The sequence below is a fragment of the Pelecanus crispus genome, chromosome 3, assembly GCF_030463565.1.
Source record: "Pelecanus crispus isolate bPelCri1 chromosome 3, bPelCri1.pri, whole genome shotgun sequence".
NCBI classification, from domain to species: Eukaryota; Metazoa; Chordata; class Aves; order Pelecaniformes; family Pelecanidae; genus Pelecanus; species Pelecanus crispus.
The window spans coordinates 63,747,582-63,772,202 of NC_134645.1; the positions used below are offsets into that span (position 1 = coordinate 63,747,582).

The window sequence follows — 24,621 nt, forward strand, 5'->3', positions numbered from 1 at the left end:
TGGTCTGACCACTAACCAGCATTAGTGTTGTACACCGAGCCTGGGTTTAGAGCCACCAAAGACCTACAAGGTCATTATGGGAATGTATGAAGTAAACCTCATGTGGCCTGGACGGGCTAAGCAGAAATCAAATCTTCAGATTTGCTTTTATGAGGGAAAAAAAACCCCAGATAACAAAAACTCCTGTAAGGAAATGTTCGGGATTCCAGCTTTAAATAGTTAAAGCTGCAGCTCATTGAAAAAAAAAAAAAGAAAGAAAAAAGACAAAAAATAAAATACCAGGTGGTATCCTTATAACCTTGTAAAAATGACTGGAAGTGCAATGTGTTTTTACGTGTAGGAATTTGTTTTGGTTAGCACTTACCTCCCGTGTTATGGCTTAGCATAGCCTTGAACCAGGAGCAGGGAGACTTTTTTTTTTCTCCTGTGTAACTTCACTACAATAAAACATTTTTCTGCATGAATGCTAAACTGTCCATTGTCTGTCTTTAAAATGTCTAGGCCCTACATGTACTGTACCTACTTTTATACTATTCTACAGATACTGCAGGTCTGCTTGAATGACATGGCATACGTATCTAAGTAGCAGGAAGGAAAGTAATTGACCAGCACTATCACTACTACTGTTGTTGTAAGAGGATGCAGGCTAGATTTTGGGAACAAATCCCTTTCTGTCAGGCAAACCAGTTACACTGCCATGTAACAGCAGTTATCAGTGAGGTGGAGAGGGAGCTGCAAAGAGGTGATGCTGCTCCAAAGGTGGAGCAGATTAGAAAATAGCATACCAGCATCTCATGCATGATGTTTTCCAGGTGTAGGTGTTCACAGGACACAGAGAAAGGAGAAGGAGAGTACCTGGCCTGACAGGAGAAATGATGTGACAAGGAACATACTGGTAGGCTGCAACTAGAGAAAATGGCACTTCACTCAGTACCCTAAGCAGTGGCACTCTGCTTCCAAGCAAGCTGAATCATAGAATCATATAATCATTTACATTGGAAAAGACCTTTAAGATCATCCAGTCCAACCATTAACCTAACACTACCAAGTCCACCACTAAACCATTTAAAGGGTAGAGTAATAATGAATTTAATTTCCTGGCTTGGTAGCTGGATTATTTTTTAATGGAAGTAAAACTAGGAATCATTAAGGTTGGAAAGGACCTCTAAGGTCATCAGTCCAACCATCAACCCAACACCACCATGCCTACTAAACCATGTGAATGAGAGGGCTCTGCTGCAAGCTGCAAAAGGCATTTGCCATTTTCTGGAATCTGCAACTCCTGAGTCCCAGAATCACAGAACAGGTGAGGCTTGAGATCCTCCTGTCCAACCCCCCCTGCTCAAGCAGGGTCAGCTAGAGCAGGTTGCCCAGGACGATGTCTACACAGTTTCCGAATATTTCCACAGATGGGGACTCTGCAACATCTCTGGGCAACCTGTTCCTGCGTTTGACCACCCTCACAGTGAAAAAGTGTCTCCTTACATTTGAATGGAATTCCGTGTGTTTTAATTTGTTCCCATTGCCTCTTGTCCTGTGTCAAGTTGGAATGACAGCTTTCTTTTGTAAAAAACACAAGAGTCTTGCCCTCATGGCAGAATGAATGTGAAGAGATAATCCACATGCAGTGGAAAGGCTCAGAAGCCACAGAACAGAAAACATTAACTCCAAAATGTACTCAAAAACCAACATGGATACTTCTTTGGTGACTGATTTTTTTTGACTGTGACAAGACTAAGGATCCCAAGAAGAGGAACTGCTTGTTTCCTGTCCTGTAACCACACCAGAAAACCCATGGACAATAAGCATGGTCACTTCACCAGAGATGAGGAGAGTCTCTCTTTAGGTCCAAGGTGTCCTAAAGCAGACATGATAATCACACTCAGAAAGCTTACTTGGGTTCTACATATTCAATATAGATGAGCCTAAACCTTCTGGCTCCTGGATAAGAAAGTCCATTTGGAATTTCTTTTAAGGCACGTCAGTAGAGGGAGAAAAAGGAAGATGAGCATAACAGAAAGGAGCTCTACACATTGTTAACAAACAAGGGGTAAGGTGAAAGAGTGGCCCAATCCCCCTCACCTTGCTCTTGCATTTCTTCAAGTCCAGGAAACACTATGATTAAACAAAATCTGAATGTGAACGGACCCCAAAAGAGATTTACTCCCTGACAACAGATAACTTCTGTCTTCCTCCATCTCTTAAGGCTTGCCTGTTCAGTCAGCGGTATTTTCATGTCATGTCCCTTCACACAAAGGATTTCTCTTCTATATAAGCACTAAGGAGGCCTCAAAAGACTAGAATGACAGAAAGCAGAGAGCTTTGCTTTAGCACTTACTCATCTACCTTCAGCTCAAAGAACAGCTTTATCATGCTACCAGCCCACCTACCACATTCAAGTATCCAGCCCAATTATCTTGACCTCCAAGAGTAAGGCCCTTTAACTGCTATATCCAACAAGTGAATTACCTAAGTGCCTTTGTCAAAGCTGTCTTTGGCTCCTTAGCCAGAAAGATCAAATACCCATTTACAGCTGGGTCAGCTGGAGCTGACTTATTTGGCACAAGAGCTGAATAATGACAGCAGGCCTCCTATTCTCCACAGGTTACTCCACCACCGGTATTGCATCACTTGCTTCACACATCCAATTTTCTAATTAAATTTCATGAAAACACTCTAAACATACACAGCATATAAGACTGAAAGAAGGAAAAAAGCAGTATCAAAGCAGAAGATCCAAGCCATTGGTATGTAAGGCAATGCTGGAATTAAAGCTATTGGTGCAGCCCAAATTCAGTTCCTTGTGTTTGCATCCTGCTGTTGTTTTCAGTCACATGATGCACTCTATTCTTCCCCACAGGATGCACCTGCTCTGGGGAGGAACCAAGGTTGTGCAGCAAAGGAGTCCCTCATGGAGCAACATGCTCCTCTCCTTCCTTCCCCATGTTGTGCACCAGGTAGTTGCAAACTCTTTTTCTCTGCCACTTGAATTAGGACAGCAACTTACAGCAAAAGGACATTGTCATCAACTCTATGGCCAAACATTAGTGAAGGCTGAGAGAAATACTATGCCTGCAGGTTTCACAAACATTTGGACTGGCACTCAGGTGCAGGCTGCAGACATAGACACTTAGATATAGTTATCCATGTGCAAGCATTTATGTGAGCCAGTGTCTCATCTTCTGCACAGTCTGCATTTGAGTATCTCTCTGGACTCCTGGGACTGAGTTGAGTGCAAGTGAAGCACAGTTGCCTGAAAGTAGGTGTCTACAGTCATTTGGGTATCTTAGGGCACCTTTAGGAATTTTCTAAGGTATCAAAAGTGGATGCAGGTCTGGATACTTAGACAGCTGAATCCTGCCCTAAAATCTTCTCTGACTGCGATGGGAGCTTAGACTCCCACCTCACACGTTGATGCCATGTTTAGATACCTTGAATGTAGATCTCTATAGTCTATGGCTGACACTTACCTTTACTGACAGCAGAGTAACAGTAAACCTTGGGATTTTGGGCTCCATCCAAGCCTTCAAAGGAAGCATTCTTGAGCAGGTATAGGCCCTCCTGCTTGCCCTCCTCCAGATCTTGGGTCCTTCTGCTCCATCCTACCACAGACAACCCTGACTGAGACCTTCCTCTTCTCTGCTCCTAACTCCTCATCTCTGCCTCATTTTCATTGCCTCCCCATTCCCAGCCTGCATTCATCACCTCACCCTGTTCTTCATCTTTTAATTGAACCAAACCCAATCTATCCCTGTGGACTTGCTGTCCAAGTCCCAATTTCATTTCTGTGCTCTCCATCCCCAGACCCGCTTCTCTCAGTTAGCCAGTTTGTTTTCGTCTTCCACTTCTTCCCTATTTTTCCCTCATATCTGCACCGGTTATTATTGCGATAAGACCCACCAACACACATCTAATCCCAGTTCCACACACACGCCCCCCTCATTTTAGTCTCTGCATATGCAGAGAATTAGAATAAGAGAAGGAAACATCTCTGCAAGCTACAGGAGAAAATACACAATTCATAAAGTCCAGTGATGACCTCAATTCACAGCTATAACTATGGAAAGCCTCTAGGATGAAACTTCCATGGACAGAGGTCCTTGACTTTATGGGACTTCAGGAAGGTGTCTGCATATCTCTTGCTGTGGGGAAGTATGGGCTGCCAGCTACTTTGGAAGGAGATTTGGAGCTAGGTTAAGGTAAAATAACAAGTCAAAATAAGCCATTTTCCCCGTGCCTCACCAAAGCAATTCACAAGCTATGATGTCGGGGATATTTTTGGTAATTTGCTTATGTTCTCTGAGAAAAGGCATTGTCAGTGCGTTAATTTTTGCTGCCTCTACATCCAAGGTGTTGGGGAAGAAGCTTCCTCACCTGTCTGACCTCCTCTCAAAGCTATTATCTGAAGGGCATCTCTTTCTGTGAAAGCTAAAGAGGTCATGAATCTTTCACACCTCAGGAAGAACAACAGCTGCCCACTTAACAATGATGCACAAGAGAATTGTTACTACCATGCACAACTTCTGTAATATCTACTGCAACATAGCACAAGAAAGCTCTTCACTGGACATAGTCACAGAACAGAACCACTTCTCTACATAAGTTCTTCTGTATTTTCCTCCCATGATTGCTACCTGTATACCCCAGGCACAAGATGCAACACTGAGCTTGCTGGTACAAACCTGTGGCAAAGATACTAATGGAAGGAATTCCACCAACTTTATACTAACTAGTATCTTGGAGCATTACTGCCCACACTTTGTGTTTGGCATTTACTTCTTTACAACACAGACACTTGGCTTTGTTTTTTCAGGTGCACTTGGCTCTTCAGTGTTTCTTATGCTGTATCTTGTTTGATGAAACAGGATTTGCAATCTTCTTCTTTGTACCTTATGTAAATGGAGGACAAGACTGCATGCCCTGCCTTGACAAACATCACTTGGAGTTCAACAGCTAGCATTAGGGAAGGTAGGGCATCCTGTTTGTCACCCAGAACTCTGTTTCTGTTGGGACTGAACCACTCTGTAGGATGTGACTGCTCTCCACAATGCTGACACCTAAAAAAAAAGCCAAGAACTTGGGAAACTTTTTGTGATGGGATTGTATCTCTTCAGCCTTTTGCTTAGAAATAGATCTCTATATTTTCCTGTAGCACTAAAGCCAAAATGGATGGCTTTGGGATTCTTGACTGGACTATGTGTACTTTAATGTTAAAAAGCTAATACTAATATTAAAAGCTAATGATAAAATTCGTGCCTCATAACTCAGTTACATATTGAACCATAATGTTCCCTCTTGTAACACTGCTATCAAATGTCTCCAACTACAACAGGAAGAAGTATTACAGCAGACAAAAATCCCGTCTGTGTTATTTTTAGTCCGGGAATGGGAGTTCTTATCTCTCAACTGCCTGTTCTGGTGTTGGTGCTGATCCACCACAGGAGAGCAGGTGGTTTGTTGCAGCACCATACCAGCACTGCTTATTCCCAGGCTGACTCATTCCTCACCCATACACTGCAAGTGACAATTTCAGCTTCCCATTGCACCCAGGCAGGTCTCTTGACCCAGAGACCAAAATTTTTGCCATAGTGAGGCCAAGAGATCACAGCACTTGGCTATCACAGGGGTGAGCTTTGAACAAATATAGGTAGGCAGCCCAGGATCCTGAATGATAGCCTACAGCAGATAAAAGACTTCTCAAGTTAAGGAGCCACTGATTTCCAGTGCCTCCTTTCCAGGACCTCCAAGCTCAAGGGTTCCCTAGAGGAAGATGGGATTATGGTTGTCAGGAATTTTATCCTTCTGCCACCTGAATGTGTCCAGAGACACTTCTTCCCACAGGATTCCTACAAAGGGAACCCCTCCATAAAAAAGGCCAAGAAAAACCACCAGTGGCTCACTGCCAAAAACTCCATGAGAGTAACATTATCTTTCTTCCCTTAAATCCATTAATTTATTTTCTCTCTCAGGAAAAGAGGATGTTTTCAAGTGTCATTCATGCAATCCTGCATTTCTGTTCAATGTAAATCATGTCTTTGATAATGGGTGCACGAGCCATTTCACCTGCCTACTAAGACATGTTCAAGGCAGCAGGCCTGCTTCTCTGCTGCTCTGCTTGCTCAAGGGGCATGAAGAGCTGTGTGGAGCAGGTGTGGAAAGCTGTTTCCTTGGTACGCATTCCCTCTGCATGGCAGAATATGCCTGTCTCAGATGGAAAGCAGCATAGAAACTCATTCACCAAGTTAACTTGGAAACTCAGCCATGAAGTTAACCAAGTTCACTTTGAAGTTGGCTTGGCTGTCTGGCTGACCCTGCAAGCATTTCATGTCCATAACTGGTCATGTTCAGCTGCAAAATTCAGGTGATTAAAACATGCTGCTACTCTGCTAGCATTAGCCAGATAGCAGCTACTGTGGCTATTGTGTGTCTCCACGAGGACAATTTCTGACTACAGGAAAAGGAAATCCACCTTGGTTAGGCGCTCTGGTTACATTTTTCTCTGAATTTTGTTAGCAGTCAGTCCTTATCGCATGTGTCATCAGAACAGAGTGAAAAGAGAGGAACTTCTGAATGCTAAAAATTCAGAAGAGGAAGCAACTTTTAAAATAAAAGTCTGATGATAATAGAGAGAAAAATCCATGGGGAAAAGGGCAGGCACTGTTGGAGAAGTGATATAATCCTCATTTGGACAGCTGACTCTCATATACATAGCCAATGCAAGTCTCCGTGGATGTTGGCTGAACAATTGTTTTTTCTGTCTCTCTGTTACTCAGAAATGCTAATTATCGAACCCTTTTTTTTTCCTATAGAATATACCACTTTTATTGTTTTAAATCAGTCTTTTCCACTTGTTGTGATAAATACACCAATTTAAATCTCACTTCTGAGTGAAGCCCATTCCAAATTCTTCATGTTCTTCTACAAGGGGAGAGGAAACCACAGATTATTTTCTGTTTCTAACCTGAGGTGCCAGCACATAAGTCTGAACAAATGGTTCACAAATCTCAAACAGGGTTTGACTCCATTGAGCTCTGTTTCCTCTGCTGGGTAATAATATGAAAAGGTTTCTACAGAGGGTTTCATACTTTCTAAACAAAACATGCTCTTTAGCCAACCAGCTATTTACAGAACTGATCCAACGGCTGCTTGAAACTCTTCCTTCCTACCACCCACAAGCCTCCCATCAACTTCCTTGGCAGATGCTACAGTCCGAATTCAAACCTTGCACCTTCAGTATCACATAGGCCAAACTGAAAAATATAAAAATGTATTTTTGAAAAATTTTAAGGCCAAACCCAAGCAGATTCCAAGAGAGATGATCAGAGAAGATGCTCTTATGATAAAGATTACAGATTTGTCTTGCTTTTCCACATGCTTGCTGCACAGTCTTGGGCCGTGCAATTCAACCTCATCATATATAGGGCATAGCCCTGTCTACTTCCTCTGTGTACTGAGGAAGAGGTTTTGCAGTCACCTTTCCCCCATGCCTCCAGGTGTGAATTCTGTCTCCCCGTCATAAAGCTGTAACTTCACACAGCAAGTGCAGCTGGACAGCTTTGCCTGCAATTCACCAATCAGTTCTCTTTAGCACAACTGGCCATGAGGTGAGAAAGTAATCACAGCATTACTCAAGAACTTCACAGACTGCTCTACTCTGAGGAGTACATAATGTTACATGATACGATATACAGATGCACACCCATCTTAAGAGCTACAGACACCAGAAGGCAAGGCATTTACACCAGAAGACAAGGCATTTGAGAAGTCTTTGCATGTGTGAAAGACCAGAGCAGTCACTAGTTCTCCATAGGTGATCAGGGAGGATGGTCTTGAGATAAAGACTGGAGGTTTGTAGTTAGGTTATTCAGTGTTGGGATCTGCTTTCTCCACATGCCTCCTGCCCAGTGCAGTTCTTGCACTGTGCAGTTTAACTCCAGTAAAGCACAGAGGACACTGCTCTGCCTCCCAGAGATCCAGAGATGTGATGAAGGGCAATTTATTTCCAGATGGACAAACACAGAAGCTACAGTGAAAGGACAACAGCAGCAGATCAGTCTTGTTTCTGACTCTGCAAGTTTAGTGCAGTTGAACAACTGCCCTCAATACAGGGTGATGGCAAACAAGGCAGAGCATCCTGGGCCAAAGGAAGACAACTGGGAGAGCCCTGTGCAAGGAAGGGAGAGGTAAGAAGGGGATGGAGAGGGATTAGCAGCACACAGCCTATTTGAACTTATTTAAGGAAGGTCACCAACAACTGATTTTCCAATTAGCAGTTTAATGAATGGTAGTTCAAAATTAAGTGTGCACTGTTGCACACTCTAAGCTGCTCTCTCACCCCTTTACAATTCTTTCCTGTCACTGGCTTTGAAGTCCCACAGTGGTGTAGGGCAACCCTGAGAGCAGGCTTGTCACGCTGAAAAACAAAGCTTGTGGGGGACAGGGAGGGAAGGGAACCTAGTGAAAATGGTGCTGAGAGTCAGACATCAAGTGGTAGGGGGAAGCAGGATTGTTAATTTTGGCTGGAAATCATGAATAATAAAACCTGGTTTTTGACTAGTGTTGGAGAAATGAAGGCCTTCAGAAGTGGAATTTTCCAGTCCCCCACGAGGTCAGGACTGGGGTCAAGACAAAGCTGCACTGCTAGAGAGAAAAGGAAGTTTAATAATTTTGGTTTGAAGACATGAGTGATAGGATCTGCATTTTTTTTTGATTCACAATTACATAGTAAGATTAACAACCCTACTTAAAAAATACTGATATCACCATAGGGACTCAAGTTTAGCTCAGGTATTTATTTATTTTTCATTCTATGTCTCTCATCTGTCAAAACTCTCAGGCTGGCACATATTTTTAAAAAATCATCATCTCACTATTAGGACCAGGCCTATACATAGGCAATGTCTGTATATCACGGATGCATTGAACCTAGTGCCTATGAGGAAGAGCAAAGACACCATCTGAGGGCTGGCAGACACCAGTGATACAATACTGGTGCAATATTGCTGATTCTCTTTGATCATGTCACTGCAGCAAGTTAAAAGCACGTTTCAGTGCACTTCTATTACTTGTTTTCCAACAGCATTGAGGTAAACCGTACACTTGCACCTCATTTGGGCTCTGCAATTTTTTCGTCCTTGCAGTCACACTGATGGCCCTCCATGTTTGTACTGTGTTTTTCGTATTTCTGTCGGACATCTCATGGCATTGATTAGCATCAGCATGATGCTTCCTGGGATTTTCAAGGCTACCCCAAGCATCTCCATCCCTGGAGATTTTAAAAATCTGTCAGGAGAAAGCCCTGGCCAATCTGATCTATCTTTGAATTTGTCCCTACTTAGGCAAGGGGGTTACACTAGAGACCTCCAGAGTCCCTTTCAACCTAGACTGGTCTGTGATTCTGTGATATGTACTTGAAGGCAATGGCATTTTGGCCTCAAGTAAAGTCACTTCCAAGACAGGGAGCTCCATCTCTTTATCTGCAGGCCCAGAGGGCTAAGAACCACAGCTTAGAATTCTGTCGCAGGACCATGGAGAGCCAAATCTAACCCAAATTTCAGGTAATTACACAGTATTAAATCAGGGAAGCATTCCTGTAATTTTAAAAGCAGCCATGGTCCTCTCCAGCCAGAAGGCAATGCTCTGGGAAGGCAATATGCCCCTCCATGCCCTTTCTTGATAATTAAGCGTTGTCTATACCCAAAATGACTCCAAATCCAAACCTCCTTCCCTTCCTAATTATGCAATGCTGCAGAAAGTTAAGAGTGGAAACTGGACACAGCTAGTCTGTTCAGCATTGTATTATTCAATGCACTGTGGCACAGGGTCTCCCAAGCTAGTAACATCCAAGCTACAGCCCCAGCAAAACCCAGTCTCAGCACTGGAGATCCCTTATATTGTATTTCAAGATGTCATTCAGTAGTTACAGAATGCATCCCAGGTGCTGGAGGAAATGGTGGATGCACATCTTTTATTACTAGATGCTGTCACCTTCACACTTGCTTTGCTGTCAGTAAACTCATTTCACATCCAGAAAGCCCACTGCCAAGGAGCATTCAATAAGGCATGGTACAATACCAAGAAATTCTCATGAAAATAAAAAAAACATAGTCTGTTTGTGGCTCCAAAGCATTTTAACAGACCCACAGCAAGCCTGGAAGGAGACAAAGCCCTTGCTCTGCAGCTTTCAAGTCAGCTGAAGGCACCTCAAAAGACCTTTCTTAGCTGCCATATGGGAGCTGATTCATTCCTCGCTAGGCAGGCCCACTTCCCAGGCAGTACCTCCTGTGCTGAGATCTGTGCATGTCCCAGACAATCCTCCAAAGATTATGTGAAACAGCCACTGTGACTGTAAGATCTGGAGTGCAGCTACGGGTACTAATGGCAGCCTAGCCATCTGATTACAATCAACGTGGTTTTGGCTCCTGCTGCAGGCGGTCTTGTGATGACACAAAATGTTCCAAAACTCATGGGGTATTTTTGGCAAAAGACAACATAAAAGGGGGCAAGGGAGAAGAGCAGAGGTTTTTCCTGGACGTGACTTTGTCACTTACAAAGGTCGGCTAACCTGCAAAGCCAGAGACCTTTGCCTCTCCTACAGAGTACTTGTAGCACTTTTGCACTAAACTGGTAACTTCAGCGTTATCAGTGTTTCACAGAGGTGAGTAGGAGAGTCGCTGCCATTCAATCAATGCACATATTAGGTGAATGAGAAATTCACCCAACAGGTGAGACACCAGGCTGGGGCCATCTTAACAGCATGAACCTGCAACACAACACCTTCATCTTCACAAGATTTGTGGGCAGCACGTGTGTAACGGGCAACTCCTCAGGAATTCTTGCTCAGGTGGTTACAGGCTCTTCTCTCACCACCTCCCTGCCTAGTCCATTCCAGCCAGATTTCTAGGGCTGTTCAGCAAGCACACTCAAACAATTCCTTACCGGACATGTACAGACTGACGTTTTTGAAGGCTATACTGTGGCAATTTTTTCATGCAAACAGAAAACTCCGTGTCCCTAACAGCTCAGAAATGTCTCCCCAGATTTCAAGTCCCTAGGCCAAAAGTAGAAATAGGCATATAGCCCAACTAAAATTTTCAGAAAATATGAGTCAGGTCCCCAAAATCAAAGTTCTGGTCAAATTTAAGGGCTGTAGTGCTCTGGCTTGGCTGGGCCAAGCTGCTCATTCATTAACTTTGCTTGCCCAGACACAAGCAAATACTGAAGGATGGCTCTCCCCTCCCACCCCAGTGACATTTGCACTGTGCTCCTGCAGCCCCATATTCTCGTGTCCCACCACCCAGCTGGTAACCATGTAGTCAACACAACTCCCATTTCTGTATTGACTCTGCCAGCTGCCTGTTAATTAATTACAAAACCATATATTCCTCTTTTCTCTTGCCTCACACACTTGGCCTTGGGTTTTGGCAGAGTTTTTCTGGTTTGGGGTGGGTTTTTTTTACTTCTTTTTCCAAAAGTTTCACTTGCTATACAGCTTCCCCTGTGCCTTGTGGGCCTCCTATGAAGCACAAGTAACAAGCGCTACTTCCAGTTCTCTTCTCTGTGACTGTCTACACAGGGCTGTCCTGGAGCACAGCTGAGTAACACAACTGAGCTGAAATAAATAGCATTTCACCCGTGAATTACATTTGAACCAAAGATTTCAGAAACAAAGGGCATGGATTATTTCATATACTCAGTCTTGCCAAAGTAATCAAGCCTTCGTATGACTACCCACATACGGTAAAAAAAAAAGAAAAAAAAAGAGCTATCACTGTATCAGTAACCCTTAATTGCTTTATGTTTCTCTTAATGGAAATTTTTCAGAGAATCTGAACACGCATCCTCATGATTTGTCATGACAGGGAGCGCAGCACACTACGGACACGGGATGGTGTACTGAGGGCCCACCTCACTCTCCTATCTCCCACTGTACACCACTTTTACGGTGTGCAAATCCCCTACTCCTGTGGAAAAAACAGAATTAGGAGTGCCGCGGTTTGGGCTGCCTTTCTGGACACCGGTACTTAAGCCACCAGCACACCATCCGGCAGCTTTTTGCGATCCCCCAGCCAATTTTTGCACCCCCGGCGGCACTGCAGATGGAGTTAAGGCACCGCCAGTCGAACCGGACACCTCCCAGCGCCGGGGCGGCTGGTGCAGAGGCGGAAGAAGGACGGTGACACCTCGCGGTGAACCACCCTCATTACCTCCGCCCGGGAGGGGCCGGCAGCGCTGCCGAGCGCAGGCCCCTGAGCAGTTAAAGCGATCGTTTCCCGCTCCCTCGGGCTGCAGCTCCTTCCTGCCGGGAGAACCTGCGCGAGCGGCACCAACGGCCGCCACCCCGCCCGCCCCGCGCGTGCGCGTTGCCCTGGAGACGGCTGCCGCGGCGCCGGCGGCCGCTCCCGCTCCTTCACCCGGCGCCTGGCTGCTGCGGGCCGGACCCGCCGCGCCCCGGCCGGACCCCGCCATGCTGCCCGCCAGAGAGACGGAGGTGGCGGCGGCGGTGGCCCCCGCCGTCCCCTACAGCTACTGCAGCCGGCCCCGCGCCCTGCCCGCCCGCCCCAAGTATCGAGCGCCGCTGGAGGCCGCCGAGCCGTGAGTGCCGGTGTCCGGCGGGCCGCGCCGTCCAGCCCCGCGGCCTACGCGCCCCGAATGGGCACCGCTGCCCCTCCTGCCCTTCGCCCTCACCCCGGGTCCCTCGCCGCCCTTCCCGGGGGAGGGGAATCCCTGGGGGGAACTTGCACCTCTGGCCTCTCAAAGTCCTTCTGGCTTGCTGAGGCGTTGGCGTATAGAATCATAGAATCATTTAGGTTGGAAAAGACCTTCAAGATCATCCAGTCCAACCATTAACCTACACTACCAAGTCTACTCTAAGCCAATCAAGGGTAAACTAGACTAAACCATGTCCTGAAGTGCCACATCTACCCGTTTTCTGAACACTTCCAGGGATGGGGACTCCACCACCTCTCTGGGCAGCCTGTTCCAATTCTTGACCACCCTTTCTGTAAAGAAATTTTTCCTAATTTCCAACCTAAACCTCCCCTGGTGCAGCAGCAGCTTGCAGCGCTGTCGCCACAACTGTCTGTGCTTGATGTTGCAGAGAGAAGGAACCTGTTCGTTACACCAACCTCATGTATGACAGGAGAGTGGTGCGTGGCAACACTTATGCCCTTCAGGTCATACCTGCGGTACGTTTTTCGTGTAGATCATACTACAGCTTTGTTGGAAAGTACTAGGTACGGCAGGAAAACTGTTCCTCAGTACTAATTTTAACTACTGAGGTTGTAATTTTACTTAAAATATTTCACACAGTCACAAGCTCTCCAGCTAAACTAGCATGCGACTGTTTTCAGCCTTTCTTTAAAGCACTTGGCTTCCCATGAACTTCTGTAGTTCTGATTATTTTTTTTCCCATTAAGTACTTGATTATCTTTCCCCCCGTTTCTTTAGTGTAATGATACTGAGCATAAGCCATCACTTCATCATCTGTTACCATATGCATCCACAGGTGTTATCAGTGAGACTAGTAGCTCTTGGGGAGATTAAGTCTTGGGGCAGACTTTAGCTTACCCTACTAAAGAAGCAGAGCTAGTCGGTCCAGCTGTATACAAAAGCTGCTTGTATGGAGGCAAAAGTATTTTATTTATCCTGACAGAGTAGTAAATGTTTTAGTGATCCTTCATTTTCAGAGAATATTTCTATACAGATACTTTGATCATGTAAGAGATTAAAGCAACCTGTATTTTTAAAAGCTACTTTGTGGAAATAACTTCGTGTTGTTCAGTAGCTTTTTCTTAGAGAGAATTTCACATATGTTCTGTTTAAGAAGTTCAAAAGTGATGCTCATTTCAATCCACAAACACAGTACTGAATATAAAAGTTACTGTGGGTTTCTTTTGTTGCATCAGCGATAAAGAACCTATAATTTTTACCTAGCAAACAATTCTGATGATAATATGATAACTGGATTTAAGTCCATTTGACCTTCTTAAAGCTTTACCTAGAAACTTTCACTTGTCAGCAACAATGTGACATTTTAATATACTTTATCTTGCAAAACCAAGTTCTGTAGATAATATCCACTTCCAAATAGCTACTGATTGCTCTTAGTGTGAGATGCCATTAGTATGTGCCTGTAGGCAGCTAGCATACCTTATTAATTTCATGCCCTACAGTCTTTAAGGTAACTGAAAATTTAGGGTCAGGACCCAGAAAAGTAAATCTGAAATGCTAGATTTGTAGCATTAAAATCAAACCACCACCTGCTTTTTCCTGTAGAGAGAAATTAGTATAATTTCCAAGTAGAAAGTGTGTTCTCTTTTATGGTTTTTTTTTCTTCTTCATCCCTGCTCAGAGTACCCAGCCCAGTCCCCTTGACATTGAAAGGCAGAAGGAAGCACGGAGAAGAGCCCTGGCTAGAAAGCGTGCGAAAGAGCAAATGCAACTGAGAACACCTGAGCCTGTGGAAGGCAGAGAGCATATTCATGTGCAGACAGGTAAAAGGCTGAATCTTTTTAAAATTCATTGGAAAAGAAAAACTTGCTGATTTATATTGACTTACTAAATTGATGATGCAGTTGGTAGAATCACATAGGGTTAAAGTCAGAACCATAATCAGAGGTTCTCTAATCCTTTCTATTATAATCCCTTAGTTTCAGCTGTATCTAATAAACTTGGCTAATTAGTGACATTTTCCCAGAGGCTCTGTTCTTCAGTTTTCAGTGCACATTTTTGAACACTAGTCAAGACTTCTTCATTTATTCTTTCCTTTTCCAGTATCATCAGAGAAGTTTGGTATATGCTTAAAATCGAGGGCTTTTAAAAATTTTGCTTAAGAGTGCAGTCATAGGTAAGAATAAAACTACTATTAAAAATTGGGGGACACACCCTAATTTAGAATAGGAAACTGCCCTATTTGTGGGAAAACAATTTTATTTGTAGGAAAACCAAAATTTCGCAGTGGGGTAATCATGAGGTCAGTGTAATGTATTGCTGTGCCCTCTGCAAATCATTTCAGATTGGATTGACTTACAAACTGGGAAAACAGCTGCGTTACATGCTAATCAGACATGGTCTTTGGCTTCTGAAGGTTCCCTCTGCCCCAGCCCCACCAAACCTCCTACACCACCTCCAGTGCACACAGCGGCTTTTCACCATTCAAATACGGTTGGACGCAGAAGGAGGCTATCTGGTGTGGAAGTCTTGGTCTCATATCCTTCCCACTGACTAGTGTGGATAATTTTAAGTACTCCACAGACCTTATAATCTGAGCCATGCTATTTATCTCTGCAGTAGGAGACAGACAGTTATAACTCAAATCAAGCACATGTTGTTACAGATGTGTGGTTACCTCTGTCCTGGTTTCGGCTGGAATAGAGTCAATTTTCTTCCTAGTAGCAGGCACAGTGCTGTGTTTTGGACTTAGTATGAGAAGAATGTTGATAACACACTGATGTTTTTAGTTGTTGCTAAGTCCTGCTTATGCTAGTCAAGGACTTTTCAGCTTCCCATGCTCTGCCAGGTGCACAAGAAGCTGGGAGGGGGCACAGCCAGAATAGTTGATCCAAACTGACCAAAGGGCTATTCCATACCATGTGACATCATGCTCAGTATATAAGCTGGGTGGGGGTTGGCCGGGGAGCAGCGATCGCTGCTTGGGAACTGTCTGGGTATTGGTCGGCAGGTGGTGAGCAACTGCATTGTGCATCACTTGCTTCGTGTATCATTATTATTATTATCATTATTATACTGTTATTATTATCATTACTACTTTACTTTATTTCCATTATTAAACTATTCTTATCTCAACCCAGGAGTGTTTCTCACTCTTACTCCTCCGAATCTCTCCCCCATCCCATCGAGGTAGGGGGAGTGAGTGAGCGGCTGCGTGGTGCTTAGTTGCTGGTTGGGGCTAAACCACAACAACCTCAAAGCCACTTCTGGTGGGGTCAGAAGTAGAATATCATTCTTTAAACCCAACAGATCCAGTGTTCTGGTTTGCTGCATACAATGGAGAAAAATGTGTGTTTTCAATATTACTCGTTAGTAGATAGGCAGTCACTATCCCTTTTTGAAATTGTCCTACCCCGTTGATGCTGTCAAGAACTGTTTATTCTGCAAGGTGGGCTGAAATGATCTAGACTCTTACTCTTTTGAAACCTGCTAAGTGAAATGCTCTTTTAGGAAGTGCACCAGACATTACAGAGAATGTGGCATCAGATGGACTATGCAGCAAACTGATCTATGTTTTAAGTTGAGGTCTCTTTTTTTTTTTTTCTTTAACTTTATAGAAGACATTTTATTGCACTCTTTGGATATAATTCACCCTGTAGAGTCATCAAAAATAGTTGCGAGTTGAAATAAAAAGAATGCAACTTACAGCATTCATTGTGCTTTTATTTCTAGAACTGTATTTGGAAGAGATCAGTGACCGGATAATAGAGGTTGATACAGAGTGTCAAACAGATGCATTTTTGGACAGACCACCCACTCCACTCTTCATACCAGCCAAAACAGGAAAAGATGTGGCCACGCAAATAGAAGAAGGAGAGGTATGAAGCGAAGTCAGGTCCGCAAGTGCTGTCAAAACATGTCTCCCATACAAAACACATTTCTGATGCAAAATTGAGGCAGAAGCAGAAAGGAACTTATCCTCACAGAAAATGTCAAAAAAAAAAAAAAAAAGTCCCCAATGTCTGCTGTGAGGTTAAGTGCAAAATTGAGGAAGGTGCTTCTCCACGTGCACTGGTTCTGCTGCTTCCAGCTAAGAACTACAATGTTGAGAAATGCCCTTCCCTGTAGAAACAGTGTCCAGCCCAAGAAGGGGTTGGGAACACAGAAATAGGGTCCAGGTGAGTGCTCTGCTTCTCCCTGGCAGCCCCCACAGCAGCTGTGGCAGGGTGTGTGGTGTCTCACTTCAGCCCACTCATCGTTTAGTCCCCAGCTGCATTCATGCTTCATGCCTTAGCTGATACTGCCCCCCGCCCCCACCCCCCCCCTCCCCGCCCTTCTCAGGCCTGCCTTCAGCACAAGGGCTTTGTTCATCCTCCTTTTCTCCTTGCCAAGATGCTAAGAGTGATTGTGATCAAGGGACATTTATCTCTGTTTCACTGACTCCCATCCTCAGTTGTTTGACTTTGATGTTGAAGTCAAGCCAATCCTGGAAGTGTTGATTGGGAAAACGGTTGAGCAAGCTTTGCTGGAAGTCATGGAAGAAGAAGAGCTGGCCCAGCTGTGGGCACATCAGCGTGCCTATGCAGAGCTGCGTAATGCAGAGCTTGCTGAAGTACAGCGCTTGGAAGAGCAGGACAGGCGATACAGAGAGGAGAAGGTAGGATTTCCTAAGAGCAGAACAGGCCTGTCTGAATGCTCAACAGAAGAGAGAAAACCATTTCCAGTAAAGACAAGTTGTGAAATAAGCTGGATGTGCCCAAAAGGTTATTGTCAAGTTTTATATTCCTCAAAGCATTTTGGTGCCATACAGCTGCACTCTGCCATCTGCTCTCATGCACCAGCACCATGCTGTTGTGTTTATTCGGAGCAGTCATGCTCCACTGACCTGGTGTACTCAGACACCTGATCAAGAGGCCAAACGCAACAGTACCCTTTGTACCCGATGCAGCTGTTACTCAAGCCTTTTCATTATAATAACCACTAAATGAATAGTCACAGAGCTTGAAAGTAAGAGAGGCACCTCCTAGTCTTTCACACTCAATGCATGCACCTACCGTATGTGCACACATACCTCTCAAGATCTCCAAGTATTAAGCTATATTAGTACTATCTAGTAAATAGAAAGGACATTATTCACCAGCCTCATATGTTTCATTTTTTTTTCCATGTCTTCCTGGACCAATTTGAGTTTTAATCTTTAATTACATCAAATGGGATATAAAATTGGAAAGATGAAAAGTTCAGGAAAACCTGACCCAACTTCATCTCATTCCAAGACCAATGATCAGCTTTATCTGCAGTAATAAAGCATAGAGTCATGAGATCAATGCATACTAAGGTGTCAGAGAAGGGTTTCATTCAGCCAGCTACAAGGCCCTTATTTTACAGACTTGCCAAAATCAGAAAAGGTATACCAAAGGAATGTGTTTCCCTCTAGTCCTTGTAGATTTTATTACTCCATAGATTGAGTACAAGCTTGCTTTCAAGCACTTGTTCACATGAGCAGTTTTTGTGAAAGTCAGAGGCCATAAGTATCAGTACGCTTGATTATCTTTGCTATTTATGACTCCGATCATTCTTCAAAGTCTAGATCAAAGGAGTAACAGCTAAAGGTCTTGAAAGTTTTACACGCAATATTGTCTTGACAGGAACGTCGCAAACTCCAGCACATGCAAATGCTGCAGAAACAGAAAGAGACCACAGAGAAAATTGCAGCTCGGGCATTCGCTAAGCGTTACCTGGCTGATCTCATTCCCTCGGTCTTCAACAATCTTCGTGAGAGTGGGTTTTTTTATGACCCTATAGAAAGAGGTTTGTGGTGGTTTTTTTTTTTTTTTTTTAAATATGTGAACAGAGTAATATAAAGGTCAGAACAACCATAAAACATAGCTTATTGTCCTATGATTTACAATAATGTCACAAGACTTTATTAATTTACCTTTGTGGCTGAAGAGATAGTTTCCAAACTCAAATTTTTAAAACAAACATTGTTTACAAGTAGTCAAGGGTTAAGCAAGAGCTGACAGTGTTACAATGAGAAGAGCTGCTTTTGAACTGGAGAGAAATAAATGGGTGGCTAGGATTGGTAGAGCAGAGAGAGAGCGTGATCCAAATTGAAGTAAATATATTTTGATAGGACAGGCAAAGAAATCTGTATGTTATTCTGAATCTTTGTTAATGATTATCAGAGCAATGGAGAAATTAGTCAATTATAAGTAGGCCCTGAAAATAATTTCGGAGTTGTACATCAGTGACTTCCAAACTTTTAGAATCAGCACCATTTCTTATGGGCTGCTTTGCTGCACCTCACTTCCCCAGGCCCTGCGCAGGTGCCCACACCGCAGCTTGGGAGTGGATACGCTCTCTCCAGAATGAGTTATGTGGTATATGCAGAAACTGAGTGTATTTTGCAAACAGGTCAGGCTTTGGGACCACGGCATACAAAGAGCATGATCTGAGAAATAAATGCGTAAGCAAGAGCTCTTTAGTCAGAGGGAACAAATGCTTTCAGCAGACCAGAAGCCAGACGTCTTTGGAAAGCAAGGCAGGAAATGTTATTCTCCTGACTTGTTCAGGATAGTTATTTTCATCTCACTAGAACATTACTGTGTATCTCATCTGTGCTAGCCCTTCAAGGGTGCCAGACCGCTTTGAAAATCACTGCAGGATTGAGAGGACTCTGGTCTGGGTCCATAACAATGAGGAACCTCAGTAAGAGAGGTGGAGATAAGAAACCCAACAACACCTGAGAGATTTCATCTGGCTCTTGCAAAGCAAGTGTCTTTTGGCAAGGATGTTCATCCTTTAATGATCATAGCAAATGAAAAACAGCCCCAAGATCCTGTTGCTCATCCTTAATAAAAAGACATTTTTTCTTTCTTCCTGCTAAATGCTTACAGATATTGAGACAGAATTCCTTCCATGGCTGATGACAGAAGTGGAAGAAACACTAGAGAAGAAGGTTCTGGGGAGGACAATGCTTGACTGTAAGTTACCAAATCCTGGAATGTAATCTGGGCTGCTTGATGTTCTTGGTGTCCCCCCCCCCCCGTCAGAACAAATATCACATTTACAGGGTCATTGTGGGTTAAGGTAGCAGGTGTCATTTTAGCAAGAACTCCAAGTACCCGTGGCTTTTTGTGGGTGTTTTATGGTTTGGGTTGTTTGGGTTTTTGGGTTTTTTTTTACTATATTAAAACATTTTTAATGTTGGAAACTACTACATACATCTAGGTAATTGATTTTCAGCTGAAATAATAGAAGTGTCAGTCATGCTGCACTACCCTCTCTCTGCTGGCTTTACACGTTTTGAGATGTATTGATGCTGGGAGATGAATACATTCAGGAGGAGCAGAATGGTTAAAGAGCACCAATTCTTTTCTTTGCTATAAAACTTTTATTTCTCATGTGTTGCACAGCCGTTATTGCTGTGCTGTTCTCTGTGGTGTGCCTGATTGTGCCAGTGGGCACAGAAAAGCCTATCCTGTCTATAGCCATGTGTATACCACAAAAGTCTCTTAACTCATTTGTGTAAGCTCCCTGAGCTATGGACATTCATCCTAATATGTTCATCCTTCATAAAAGGAGAAGAGAGGGATAATTGTAGGCCATGGTTTAGTGAGAAGTCAGGTGACCAACACTTTTCATCAAAACAAGGGCTTACCTCCTCAGCAGTCAATAATCATGTCCTTGCTTTTGAAATAGATTAAAACACCAGTCGTCTTTTGAGCTAGTTCAAGCAAAGTATTCAAGTTCTTTTATTAGTCAGCCTTCAGAGGCTGTAGTTGAAATACCTGAACAATGTAAACTCCGTCTTGTGTAGAAACACAAAATTATGATGAATGCGTGTCCACTGTGGTGGTCCAAGATCAAACCACTTTTTACACTTGTGTTACATCTTTCATTCCTATGGTTTTCCTCCTGCTGTGATTTTGTGTTTGAATTATAATTTTGTTTCCTTCCTTTGGGTTTATTTTCAGTTTAACCAGGATCTTTTGTTAGTGTATAATTTGGATAATTACAGCTGGTTTGTTAAGTATTTTATCCTATGATATATGTGCTGGTATGTGCACTCAAGGATCACTTCTTCATATAGCTCACAGGAGGAAGGGAATTTTCTCTCCTTTTAAGAAAGGAGTATGGTATGTGACTACTGAATAAACAACCCAAGGAGGATGTTGCTGCAGGATACACTATTGCTGAAAACATCTATCATATTCCTGTTAAATCTTTCTGTTTAATTTTTTAACCAGATATCATGGTCTTGCACCAGTTCTAAGATACACAGAACAGCTGGAGCAGGCCAATAAGTAATACCAGCAGCCCCTGTTTTGCTGTTTACCCTCTGTATTTCCTGACTTATACCCAATCACCCACTGCTGAGAAAACATGATCTCTGCAAATTAGATTCTCCAAGTTTTGTAGAGGCAGACACAGCCTCAGCTGAGATAGGTTGTGGCTTCTTCCCCCATTACGGAGAAGCATAGGAAAAATCTCTAAGGATCCATTTTTAACCTATTTGAATGAAGATGCTACTTAAAGAATTCATTTTGTCACTGTCCAATAAAAGAGCTGTGAACTACAAGGGAAGCACCCACAGTGTAAGGGGGCTATGTTTGTCCTCTCAGAGATGACCATTCCTTCTTTTACTTGCTAAAGTCAACCCATGAATTAACAATGAAGCTCTTTTTAGTACCTGTACATTGTCCTATTTTCTGTGTTAAACCTCTCTTCTTTCATTGTTGGCCTTTATTTTTCACATGTAAAATCAAAGTGAGTGATTTTTTTTTTTGTTGTGTTCTTTGATTTCGAAGGGGCATACTCTTTAGAAAAATTTATGAAGGCTAAACAGCAAACAATAATAAAGAATAGGCGCTTTACAGATGTTTTTTGGAAAGAGAAATTCTTCTGATGACTCCCATAGTTCTAGTATTTCCCACTGCTAGAACCATCATGCTGTGTGCAACCTGGCTAGTCCTTGTTCCTGGTGGGGTGACCCACTCTGGAAGTGAGGAACAACTGTGAGGAAAACAACAAAACAATCCAGGTGAACCCTTTCAAATCACTGCTTTCAGTGTAAACCGCTCATTTGGCTGGAACTAGGCTACAGCAGCAGGGATGTTTTTTCTCATTCAAGTATTCTTTCATTTTTAGTGTTATTTTGGGGCCTTTTCCCTGTTTAAGAAGTTATAGGTCAGTAATACATAAAATAATCTCAAATATAGCTTTTTTCTTCCATGTTTGTTAATGGTGGCTTTCTCTGTTTCAGCCTTAATTTGTACAGTGGTTGAAAAACGCTTAGATGCATTCAGCCATAAACCTCTGACTGATCTGACAGAGGCACCTGCTGAAGAGCCCAGGCCAACAGATGCAGTGCCCCAGGTGGCCCATGAGACAGACGCTGCTGACCGACCTGTCACAGAGAAAGAAGAGACTGATCAACCTGTCGCTGAGGAACAGCCTTCACGTCGCATCTCTTTCCAGTTAGAAGAATCAGATCGAGAAGGAACAGAGGATTTGGAAACTGAGTAACAGGCAGGCAAGTCACCAAGTAAACCGAGATGAGTGGCTTAGCTGAAAGAAGAAATGAATTCCTATCTATTTACAAGTATTGTGCCCTAGCCATGCTGAAGGATGAGCCTTAGCAATAGTAGAGCATTAAAGCGTGTTTTCCATATGCCAACATTGCTGATTTCAGGCTGCAAGAATCGAGAGGTTACTAGTGCCATGAATAGCAGTGAAATTCTATACCCTTCTACACAATCCAATCCATCAAAAACCTGGGACATTTACAAGTGAAAAGTAACGCTCTCCCACACCCTGTGCTAGAAGGTCATGAGAAGGACATTGAGAGCATCCTAATAACCTTTGCAAGTGCTTTGATAATGTTCTCAGAACAGAATTTCCTTAATTGCCTTATTTTGAAAGGTAGCTGCTATGGCGCTTAGATAAATTTATTTTCACTCATGGTAGTCTCTACTTTCCTGACAAACTTGGATGGGCATCTCAACAGGTAACAGAGCAAAGGCTGTTGTTCCTGAAGCTCTTCGGGTTCAAAGAGTTATCTGCCACTGGGAATTTCTGCCAGTGCAAAATCCTCCTCAGCCTCCTGACTCCCAGAGCACTGGTGAGGGGCTGGAGCCATGTGCTGAGTCCAGCCTCAGTTTTCTTTGTAATTGTCCTTTCCTGCTGGTTCACTGGAAGCAGTACCAGACATGACTGACAAAATGCACCTGCAATGCCACGTGTATCTGTCTGTTCACAGGCCAACTCCACAAGTGGGGAATTCCCCCTCATAAAAGTACATCTGCCCTCTATCGCAGCAACCCGTTTCCTTGCTAGGTGCACCTGTGGGAAAAGTCCCACCTTGTCCAGACTGCTTTGTGCTACCTCCTCTCTGCAGGTCAGAGGAGATGTGTGCTAACCCAGCAGGCCAGATCCCAGTCTGAGAGTGGGATTTCAGAAATGACACCTGAAGAGACACATACCTGCTCCACATCTCATACCCTCAAAAGGGACGTCCAGACTTTTCACTGGACCACCTGTGTGTGTGGCTTCACAGGCAGACCCTGCCTTCCCTCCATCCTGGGCTAGGATGTCCAGTGATAATCAGGGCAGCTCTTGCTTACATGGAAAAGCTCCCTGGGAAGGTGTCAGGTATTTACCTCTCTCTGTAGGTAGTTGAAAATCAGAAGTAATGAGATGTAACCACCAACAAATCCACTCAGTGGTTTCATGTAATACGAATGTGTTAAAACTGAGTGTTTGGAGTCACATAGTACAGATTGTAGACAGACACACCCATGGATGCTTTTCAAAGCTGGAATATTCCCCTATAAACTCCTCCTCTGTTTGCTAAGTTGACAGTATTTCAATAAGGTGTGCTTGTTTTTTCATTTATGATTGATTCCTCAAAGCATCCAGCAAAATGTGTTACATGTATGAAATTAAGGTAGTTGGTGCTCACTACCTACATCTGTCTGTAAGTTTCTAAGAAGAATTTATTTTTATGCATATGACTGGAATTGAAGGCTTGAAATGAAACTCTGGTTTAGGCATTGAAGTCAGTGGGAGGTTTACATCAATTTCAGTAGGACCAAGATTTTGCATTGTTTTTTTTCCATGATGACAGAGACTCCTATCATGACTTCAGGTAAGTCAGGTAAATAACTTCAGGCTAATTTTATCTAGAGAAATAAAAAGGCTTCATGACATGATTCGTGAGAACTGTACATGTTTCAGCTCATTTTTGGAACACTGTATGTCAGTTTTAAGGTTTCCTCATTACTGAACGATTGTTTTGTCATGTATTTACAGGAGACTTAGCATAACCTAGAGGACTGCCATAGATCATTCCTGAAAAAATTCAAATAAATGCTGACTTGAATATTTGGTTTCGGAATGTTACAAGAGGAAAGTGATCACCTGGAATGTTTTCATTTTTGTCACTCCTGCTTTGTGTTTGATTGCTAGAAAATTTACTTGAAGTGTTGATTTATCCTATTTAAATAGGTTGTGGTATTATTATGTATTCTTAAATTATAAAAAAATAATGAATTGTATGCCCTGCATTTTTACTTCATTAGAAGGTATAGATACAACTCAAGCATTGTGTATTGTGGTAGAGTTTGCTTAAATGGGTTACGCTTTTATGGGGCCATGAAGCTTTATGCTGGCTGTACTGGCAGTTTTCCATTATTAGCCTGGTACCTGAATTCAGCCCCAGACATGGGCAGGTTGGCAGAGGAGGGGACCGCTCGCATCCTGTCAGCTGCTGGAGAAGCGGAAAACCATAAGCAACAGTAAGGAGGGGAAGAGGGATATGGGGTAATGGCGCAGCAGTCACCTGTTTGGGGCGATGCTGGCAGACACGCAGGCTGTGCTGCACAGGCCTTGCTGATGGTGGGGGGCCTCAGGGGCTGCTACTCAGGTGGCTGGAGGAGCCGCTTC

The 24,621-nt window shown here is 43.4% G+C and overlaps 1 protein-coding gene across 1 annotated transcript; it reads left to right on the forward strand.

Annotated features, from left to right (window-relative positions):
• Positions 1 to 12,466: 12,466 nt before the first annotated feature.
• On the forward strand, positions 12,467 to 22,203 carry RSPH3 (radial spoke head 3). The gene is made up of 8 exons (XM_075707704.1): positions 12,467 to 12,594; positions 13,100 to 13,187; positions 14,363 to 14,495; positions 16,405 to 16,550; positions 17,126 to 17,329; positions 18,321 to 18,483; positions 19,572 to 19,658; positions 21,941 to 22,203. Exons 1-8 carry the CDS (start codon positions 12,467 to 12,469, stop codon positions 22,201 to 22,203), a joined length of 1,212 nt encoding a protein of 403 aa, XP_075563819.1.
• The last annotated feature ends 2,418 nt before the right edge of the window (positions 22,204 to 24,621 follow it).

Excerpts from the sequence above, each read along its gene's own strand:
- RSPH3 (XM_075707704.1), top strand. The coding sequence starts at position 12,467 with ATGCTGCCCGCCAGAGAGACGGAGGTGGCGGCGGCGGTGGCCCCCGCC. Across the intron at positions 16,551-17,125 it reads CGCAAATAGAAGAAGGAGAG|TTGTTTGACTTTGATGTTGA; the intron begins GTATGAAGCGAA and ends TCCCATCCTCAG. Across the intron at positions 19,659-21,940 it reads GGGGAGGACAATGCTTGACT|CCTTAATTTGTACAGTGGTT; the intron begins GTAAGTTACCAA and ends TCTCTGTTTCAG.